Here is a 9570-nt window from a genome sequence, read left to right as displayed (position 1 = left end):
ATATTTGGCTACAGCTACAAATCAAAAAATGGACAACAACCAAATTCGCTAAAACTCAAAGAACAAAAAGCAAGACTAACCAAATTCAGTGGCGCTGCATTGGTTTGGTTGCACTGGCCGGCTTGGGTTGGCCGACGACTGTGAGGCGGATTGAGTGCGAATATGTCACTGCGGCTATGCATCGCTTTAGGCCAGAAGCAAAACGGCGACGACACCAAAATGCAAAAAGTGAACAGAAGACATTTTTTTGGCCACAGGCGGCAATCTACACACATAACCGGCAACAGTTGTTGAACGAGAATCGCATTTCCAGCCAATAAATCAAATAGTTAAATCAAGTTTAAAGTAATTTGGCCAAGCACCAACTGCGAAACGGGCGCACGCGAGCTAGCGCAATAAAAGAATTAACGAATTTGTGCAAATTTAATTTGGTTAAACATTTAAAACGTTTTTAACCAAATGCGGCAGCCGTTGGCAATTGTGGTGACAAATGCTGACAAAAAATTCTTAAATGAATTAGTGCTTTGCTCGTTTGCGGCTACGCTTTTGCTGTTGCAGTTGTGATTGGGCGATGGTTGTTGTTATAGTTGTAACGCTTAAAATTTTCTTACATCTGTTTAATTTAATACTAAAAGTAACTGAAATGAGTTCCGAAAATCAAAAGATCTGAGTGCTGCTAGTCCCTAAGCGCGCCAGAATTTCGCAATATATTTTATAATACATTTATCTATGTACATATTTGTATGTGAACGTCTACGCCTATGTACGTCTGTTTCTATTTCTATGTATATATCTATGTCTATGTATGGCTATCTCTAAGTCCCTGTCTGTGTCTATGTCCATATGTATGTCTATGTCTAAATCTACATATATCTGTATCTATTTCTACGTCTACGTCTGTATCTATATCTATGTCTGTGGCTATGTCTATGCCTATGTCTACGTCTGTATGTATGGCTATGCCTATGTCCTATGTCCTATGGCTATGTGTATGGCAATGTCTATGTCTATTTATATAAAAGAAGGAAAGTCAACTTAACTAGATCCACCTTGGCAGGGACAGAAATTGAGTTCTCAGAAGAGGTGAATTATCAAGGAGTAACTGTGGACCCTTTTTTCCAATTGTCAATGGGAACTCAAATATCTCGAAGATACCAACAAGGTTACATGGGAGTTTTATGCCTGTCAGAGACTTGAGACTTCATGATAAGACTTGGCGGAATATCACCCAAACTAACGTATTGGTCTATCAATACGGTAGTAAGAACCAATGTTACATCTGCGGCACTGCGGGTGCAGACTGCTTCGCGTGGCCATCACAGAAGATATGCGCACCTGTTAAACGGATGCCCTCGGTTTCATACAACTATCCAATACGATCAGCATGAAAATAAGAGATTTTCGGGTTCATTTGGAGGATCTCAAGCCATTTCTGGATTACCCCCGAGTTATCCTTTTACAAAATCCTACAAAGTCAGGATTCCTGATTGATGAAAGGTCCCAAGTATGATATACTGACAGATCGAAGAGGGATGACGGGACCAAGAATCCAAAAAAGTTTGCCGATGGGTACATACACAACCATGTTCCAGGCGGAAGTCTTCTAAATCTATGTTTGTGTTCCCGAGTTTCTTCGTAGAAGGACAAATGGGGCCAAAATAAAGATTATGCCATAAAGTCGGGCATCGTTAAAGGCTTTAGACTCTTTTAGAAGGGCATCAAGACTTGTGGATAGCTGTAAAACTCTTCTGAACCACTTCAGAGCCCACAATATCGTAACGATGTGATGGGTTCCGTGATATGAAGAATTTGAAGGCAACGAAAGCGCGAATGTCTCGAAAAGCGTGGGGCCCAGATGCGTTTGCATAGTCCTGAGCCTTTCAGCGGGACATCTGAAGGATACACTGCATAAATACTTAGGAGCTGTGGCGAGTCTCCGATTGCTTGATCCAATCAAAAAGATTCATAAGTCCCTTAAGGAGCTTGCCCTGGGAAGTGAAGCGTCAAAAAAACAAACAAGCTTTCAAAACTAAGATCTGCTTAAATCCCTTTCGTCTGACATTGTGATACACATGTATTTTAATAAACTGATGAACTAATTTAAATTAAAATGTTCGAACACATGGCAACTCTCCTAAATAAAGGTAAGAAATAGAGCCTTTTCAATACAAACCCATTTGGATCGATACGCATTTTTTAATAATTCACCCAACTTATTGAATATTTTGGATTTAAATTTTTAAACACGTGGCAACCCTCTTCAAACATTCAAAAATTTCAAACTAAAGATTTATTAAGGTTATTTTGCTTGACTATGGTATTTTATTATTATTATTTATTTCATATACTTTTTGTATTAGTTAATTGAATTAGACCTTTCAAACAGGTGGCAGCATCTTCAAAAGTTTTTACAAGCTTAATCTTTGTTAACTCTCCTTCGTTGGACATTGCGATACATATTTTAATTAACTGATGAATAAAGTGGAATTTGACTTTTCAAACCTGTGGTAACCCCGCTAAATATGGGCCAGAAATAAATAATTTGCAAACCCCCTTCGATTGATACTCATATTTTAATAACTCATTTAACTTATGAAATAAATTGAATTTAACCACTTCCAACACCTCAAAAATATTCTTTCCGTTCAAACTACAGATTTCTTATTACTCCTTCGTTTGACATCCATATTTTAATATTTAATATAACTTGTGGATATTTAAGTAAACTAAATTCGACATTTCAAGCAGATGGTAACCCTGTTCAAAATACTACTATTTTCTGGAACCCCTTTCGTTTGGCACACTCACATGGTGATACATACAAATTTCTCATATTTCGTCTAATTTGAATATAATTTTTTAAAAGGTACTAACTTTTTTCAAAAAAATAAAACCTTATTGCACATCTGCAGTCCAAGCCTGCCTCCTTTGACACCTCATTTTGTTACGAAATAAAAATCACAGACTTATTATTTTTGAAACGTAGTAAAATTTTATTTTAATATTCGTCTTCGGCTTCGGTGTTCGGCCGAATATTGAATAGTAACTAATATTAGGCTTCGCCTTCGGCCAAAATTCCAGCTTCGGTCGGACACTAACTGATACACTTCATTAATACCACTTCGGTGATTAGTTGCAATGGTGATGTGTGCAATAATTCACTGTGTATGGCTTGAACGTGATTTTGTTGACAATATTAAATTGCCAATTTGTTTTATAAAACGTTAGACAAATGAAATTTGAACTTGACTTGTGTGCTTGCACATTTTTATGTCGTAAAATTATAAAAGATAAGTAACTACATTGTAATAAATATATACATGTAACATATCGCAATATAAATAAAAAAAAACCGTCACAACTCAAAAATTTTCAAAATCGATTTTTTCCATAAAAGACTTCACAGAGCCTTTTTCTATCCTCCGCCAAAATTTCTTCTCATTATTATCTTCCTTGCCTGGAAAAGCAGTACTAAGAGTTTTTTTTTGGTTTGCTTGCGTTGCGTGCATCGATTGCACAGTTTTTTGTGTTTCCTGAACATTTGAGGTTTTTTGAGTTGTGACTGTTTTGGATTTAGGGTGCTACATGTGAAATGCAAATAGTAATAAGACGCCTTTTCACCTGGGCGGCAGTAGCGCTTGCATATGATTCGGCTTATCGGTCAAAATATACAAGTACATGCGCATTAGGGTGGCCCAAAGTTTTATTCTTCCAGCCACCCCCAGCAACAGTAAGATTAAAAAAAGTTGATAGTTAATGTACCTACATACATATGTATTTAATAAGGTTTGTTTTCAGTTACCCGTTCAGTTTCTAACAATTTTAGTCATTATAAGTACCTTTTACGTGCAATTTAAATTTTATATGACGAGTATAGGATATGTACCTGGTCTACGAAAAGGGAGCTTACGTGCACAAACTAGTTTTCTGTGAAAAAGCTGTTAAAAGTGAAAATCATCTCATCTTCCATCCGAATCAACCAAAAAGTGAAAATTGATTTTTTTGACACCCAAGCCCCCTTTCCGTAGACCAGGTCACATATGCAAAATGCTCGGCATGTAGTATGTGTACGGTGACCATATTTATGGGAGCCGAATATGGGAAAAAAAAATTTTCCAAATTTTTTCCACAACAGCTTACAGATCTTAAAGCCTTCTTCAATGATCCTAGATGTATTAGACCTGAAACAGTATCCTTATAGTATCACAAATTTGCAGAATATTTTTTTTCGAGATTTTCACCCCGTAAAATTTGTTTAAAAAATTTGTTAAATTTTAATATAATAAAGTGCAATTTTGAAGTCGCTACGATATACCATTAATTTTTGGCATTAAATGAAATACAGAACATTTGGCGTGCCGTATAAAATAAATAAATTACTAATAAAGAGGACTGTCCCGTATAATACAGGACGCATGGTCACCGTAAGTATGTGCATGTTATATACATATGTAGATATATGTATTTACATTCTTACATACATCCCCATCGAAAAACTTCGACTCTGGCTGACCATGGTTGGTCTATCGCTAGCGGAAGAAAAAGCTGGATTGAAAATGTATAGTCGGCAATGCATCGATAAAATCGAGCCGACACATCAAGTGTTTAGGAGTACTTATATTAATCAAAAAGCTTCGAAACATAGCAGTTCTTTTGAGACAATGGGTTGTATGAATAAAAGCTAAGCAAGTACTTTTTCTTAAAATTGCAGACCTCTTACTTCAATTTTGTTTGAATAAATGGAGTAAAAGGTCTGAAATTTTAAGAAAAAGCAATTGCTTACTTTACATTCAGACGGCCCATTGCTTGAAAATTTTGGCAGTCTAAAGCGGGCTCAGACGATTTGTAAATCTGTATATTTATATTTGTACAGTTTTGACAGTTACAGAGTGGATTTTTTATTGAGCTGAAGTCATAATCGATACAAATTTCTAGACAACACCAATCTGTACCAACCAAAATATACAAATGCACAAATCCTGTGACCACTGCTCAAGAAGCAAAAGCTTTCTCAAATGTGGTCCACTTTCATTGGGGACAAAGGCATATAATCGAATGATTGCATCGGTGCACGCACTAAGGGCCATTTGTTCAATGTCTGGTTTCCACTTAGACTACATTTAGACGTTTTCGATATTATGCAGATAACATGTGATCGATACAGCAGTCATTGTATTTAACCGGAGCTTCTACCTGGGATTGTGTTGAGATGCTGAACAATTCCAATATAATTTACCCTGTGTAAGATATTCAGTTCAGTACCACTGAATTTAGGTCCAGCAGATCCAGCTAACAAAAAGTCCAATAAAACATCAATAAATATTTTTGGCATATTTATCAGGTGTCACAGGTGTGCGTCCAAATGAATTTATTTCAAGTAGTGTCATAATCCAAAAAAATACAAATATTGGGTTAAGTATACAAAAATTACCGCTGCCTCTTCTTCTATTTTGTGGAAAAATTTCATTGCTGTATCGATTAGCAGTATCTGACTAGAATAAAATATACATATATGTATTAATTTTTACTACATATGTATATGTAAATTCAAAACTTTAAATTTAAAGCTGTTTTTCTCGACTTTGGATTTTTTGAGTTATGACACTAGTGAAAAAAATACCGCAACTGTGTAAATGTAATATGTAGTATGTATGCGGATACATTTGTGTCTGTGAATGCAGAACACATTATTTTGTAAATGCTCTCATTGTAATTGTTATTTAAAAACAAAATTTATTTATGCGCATTAGCTGCCAAAATTCAATTTGTGGGCAGCACGTCGCGCCAGCGCCAACACCATGCCAATTTGTGTGCCTGCATATACCATGATTTGCCGCCCAAACACGCGCATGCGCACCTCAAATACACGGTAGATATGAAATTTTGATAACTGATAATTAAGTCATAAGGTGAGCAAGCAAATCGAAGGTGCCATTGAATGAATTGAGTCCATTGAGATTGTAATCAATTAATTATTTGGGTTACAATTTGCGCATACGAATCAATTGAAAACCAAAAAATAAACTTTAAAAATGCCGCTTAACTGAATTCATATGTACATACTACATATTTACATACATACGATTTTTTATTTTTTATTTTTTTTGCTTGTACTTAATTAAAATTCACTTCCAATAAAGCAACAAATCCACGTGCATAACTCATTGCCAATTAACTGGCAGCCACATCACTTTTCGCAATGTTAAAAGATGCGCTATGCTCATTGTTCTCATGCTTTCAGGCTTATCTAAAGCTTAGATCCTCCACATTATAGTTGCCTAATAGGATATCTGACTGTGCTTGCTGATGTTGAAAATTCAATAGCTTACGATGCCGATAATGCATTGTCTTCAAGCGCTGCATGCGACGCTTGAGATTGCAATAGACTGGACAGCAATCCGGAAAGGGTTTATACATCAGCTCTTCCTCGTCACCTTGCTCGCATTGCTCGGGTAGTATATCCATACAGCTGATTGACATATGAGTTGATAGATAAAAATAAAAAGAAAACAGAAAAAATTTATTGATTAGTATTATCACATAAATTGAATAGTAGGGAATAATGGTGCAACTACGAATATCTACTCGTTGGGTCTAGACATCTTTTCCACTACAAAAATAGACCTGGAACGTTGTACGACTTGATTATTCTCACAAAACAAATTCGCACACAAGCTGAGTAGCACTAAACGGCGTGGCAGGAATTTCGATTGCTCCCACATGCAGCGGCGATATGAACCTTAAAAAGAAAGAAAATACATATGAATAATTCATTCCTAGGTATATACAGTATCGGTCAGATCTATAGCACGCCATTCCAAAGTGATATTGTGTGCCACTTATGTTTATATATTAATTTTTAAGAATTTTCAATTAAAATACAGTTCTTTCTCTAACAAAACTCACATAAACCCAGGTTTAAAAACTTATAGAAAACTACAAAAAAGTGCAACAAATTTTCACCTAAATTTCAAACTTTTTTCTCGGAAGTGTTCGAATTTTTCTGAATACACAGTTTTATAGCCCAATCAATTTTAGTCTGATAATGTGCAAGTTTCAAGTGGCTAAAAGTTACCGCTGATTTTTTAGAATTTTTTTCGCCAAGGATGTTGCGGTTTTCTTCCATATACAAATAAATTGAGTTTATTCATTATATGGAAGCCAATGCGACAAAAAAAATTCTAAAAAATTAACGGTAATTCGTAGCCACTTGAAATTTGCACATTATCAGACTAAAATTGCAGGGGCTAAAAAACTGTGTACTCAAAAAAATTCTATCACTTCCGAGAAAAAAGTTTGAAATTTAGGTGAAAATTTGTTACACTTTTTTGTAGTTTTCTACAAATTGTTGAACTTGGGTATATATGGGGTTTGTCCGAGAATGAACTAAATTTTAATTGAAAATTCTTAAAAATAAATAAATAAACATAAGTGACACACAATATCACTTTGAAATGGCGTGCTATAGATATGACCGATACTGTATGTATATATTAGGGATGTTTCGGATATATGCGAATTTTCGGAATGCGAATGTGCGAATGCAAATACGAATTTTCGCAATGAGAATGTGCGAATGCGAATGTTAGGAATAGCATTAAAAAAGCTCTAACCAACTAAAGTCATCGTTTTTATTACTTAAAAATCTTGTAAATTATTAAAACATTGAACGAGTGCTTAACCTATACAGTATTTTAATCTAGTAGTCAAAGCTCAAAAGGGGCATATTGTATTTCAAAAACAAAGTAATATTTGCGGGCCAGATCTGTCAATTTGTCGTATTTCAGTTTAGTTTTCCACCAATCGAGAGGATTTTCACCAAGATGAGCTCGTTTTTATTTAAGAAAGACCTTCAATTGAGCTTTAATTTCACACTTTTAATGTCACCCGATTCTACATTCGAACTTCGCTTTCACTGGAGGAATCTAAAATTATTTCTAGTTTGCTTATAAGCAGGGAACGGATTTTTGGGATCTAAAAGCCTATAAAAAAGGCAAAATAAGATAGCGTTATAGGCAGGAAAAGGCACTGGAAATCGCAAAAGACAAACGAAGGCACTAAAAAAAAGACTAAAACCGAAAAATAATCAAAAAATACATTTATTTAAGGAATATTTATTTTACAAGTCAAAAAAGAGAAGAACTGTAAGCTAGTTTCCTTAATTGAAAATTTTTTACTCTGAATCTTTGACTATTTTCTCCTTTCGAGTTTCGAGTTTCAACAAAATTTTAAAATCTATAGTTGTATTTAGTAACATTGAACCACAATAAGCATTTTGCATTTTTCTGGCAGAATTTTTATTCGATTTTCGCGAAGAAAATCCTTGACTGTTCTAAGCGTGGCCCCCAATTTAAATATGGCATGTATAAAACTTTCGTATTATCAGGAATAAGAGATTTTTCCTTGCCCTTTGCAATTGAGAATTAGAAAAGGCAAAAAAATTCGAATGTTTAAAATTATGCGAATCATTCGCCTAACGAAGGCGAATGCAAATATTCGCAACATCCCTGATGTACTGAATAAGTGCGAAAAATGTAGTAGGAATTACCAAGAACTATCAGGTTTTGCTGTCCGCGTATACACCCAGCTAAAGGCTACCAATCCTGAGTCGGGCATGAGGCTCAATTGGAAGAAGAGCTGCTGCTTTCGAAGTCATACCTAAGACTTTAAAAAGGTACCACGGGGAGTAGGGGCCCCCATAGTATCCTATATTTACTATGGCCTACTCTTTGGTTGCGGCCCTTCGGGGAGTAACGTGGTGGTTGTGGTTTAATACCAAAATGCTGGAGAACTCAAAAGAGTTCGATGTGGAGTTGCATTGCAACCGGGTGCCATGACCCAAAGATTTGGCAGCGGCTTTAGGTAAGCTTCGGCTTCACCAAGGCGGTAAGTGTGTCACCCCACACTGCCATTGGAACTGAGATGCTTGCATTTCAGGGCAATGATTAAGGCAAAAATTAATCCGTTGAGTTTTGGACTCCGTGGAGCTAAAACTGCATTAAATTGCAGTAGGTTCCCACGTTAAACCAAAACTACATCTGTCCGCGTATACAGAAATCCAGCAAAGAAGTAGTCAATAAAAGACGGATCTTTCGGGTGGTGAACCTAGTTGCCGCCAGGGATCCCCTGTTCAATGGGACCACCTACATAATTTGATAGTGAAAAAATGTAGTAAGTTTTTTATAATTCGAACAATTATAGTTCGTACAGATGGATCATTTAGATAAACTCGATCGTCCATGTTTCTGCGCCATTTAAAAGGACGGATATGATGAGAGATTTGTAGAGCGTGATTTATGTTCATTAAGAGAGGTCTCTGCTTTTCAATTGCCTACCGCGCTCAAAGTAGCACCTGTTGGCAAGAGTTATTTTATTAGTGGTGTTTAAGCTGGATGCTGACGTGTGTCCCAATCGACGAAGACTTTTTCATTGTTATCAGGAAGTCTTGTCTTATTCGTACTAGTTTTGCGGGGATACCCATAGAGTAGTGCAATGGGATATAGCCGTTGTTTTTGGTATGCAGTTACAATTGCACGGCTATACTCAATCCCGACTCTTACATCCTCATTC

At 35.9% G+C, this 9570-nt stretch overlaps 1 protein-coding gene across 2 annotated transcripts in view; it reads right to left on the bottom strand.

Annotated features, from left to right (window-relative positions):
- Window positions 1–6041: 6041 nt before the first annotated feature.
- Window positions 6042–9570, bottom strand: part of LOC108372957 (uncharacterized protein CG1552-like) — a 4756-nt gene continuing 1227 nt past the window's right edge. Inside the window, exons 2-3 of one of the 2 annotated variants that reach the window (XM_017628788.1) lie at window positions 6625–6739; window positions 6042–6469 (exon numbers count right to left, since the gene is read on the bottom strand). In XM_017628788.1, the coding sequence (XP_017484277.1) occupies window positions 6244–6469; window positions 6625–6739 (341 nt within the window). In that variant the 3' untranslated portion in view covers window positions 6042–6243. Of the gene's footprint in view, window positions 6470–6585; window positions 6740–9570 lie in introns of both variants that reach the window. The other variant, XM_017628787.1, reaches the window with a different exon arrangement.

The sequence above is a fragment of the Rhagoletis zephyria genome, unplaced genomic scaffold, assembly GCF_001687245.7.
Source record: "Rhagoletis zephyria isolate East Lansing unplaced genomic scaffold, Rhagoletis_zephyria_1.1 Rzeph_scaffold_06200, whole genome shotgun sequence".
In the NCBI taxonomy this organism is placed as follows: Eukaryota; Metazoa; Arthropoda; class Insecta; order Diptera; family Tephritidae; genus Rhagoletis; species Rhagoletis zephyria.
Note: the sequence above shows the minus strand (reverse complement) of the source record. Positions and strands in the feature narration are given on the sequence as shown.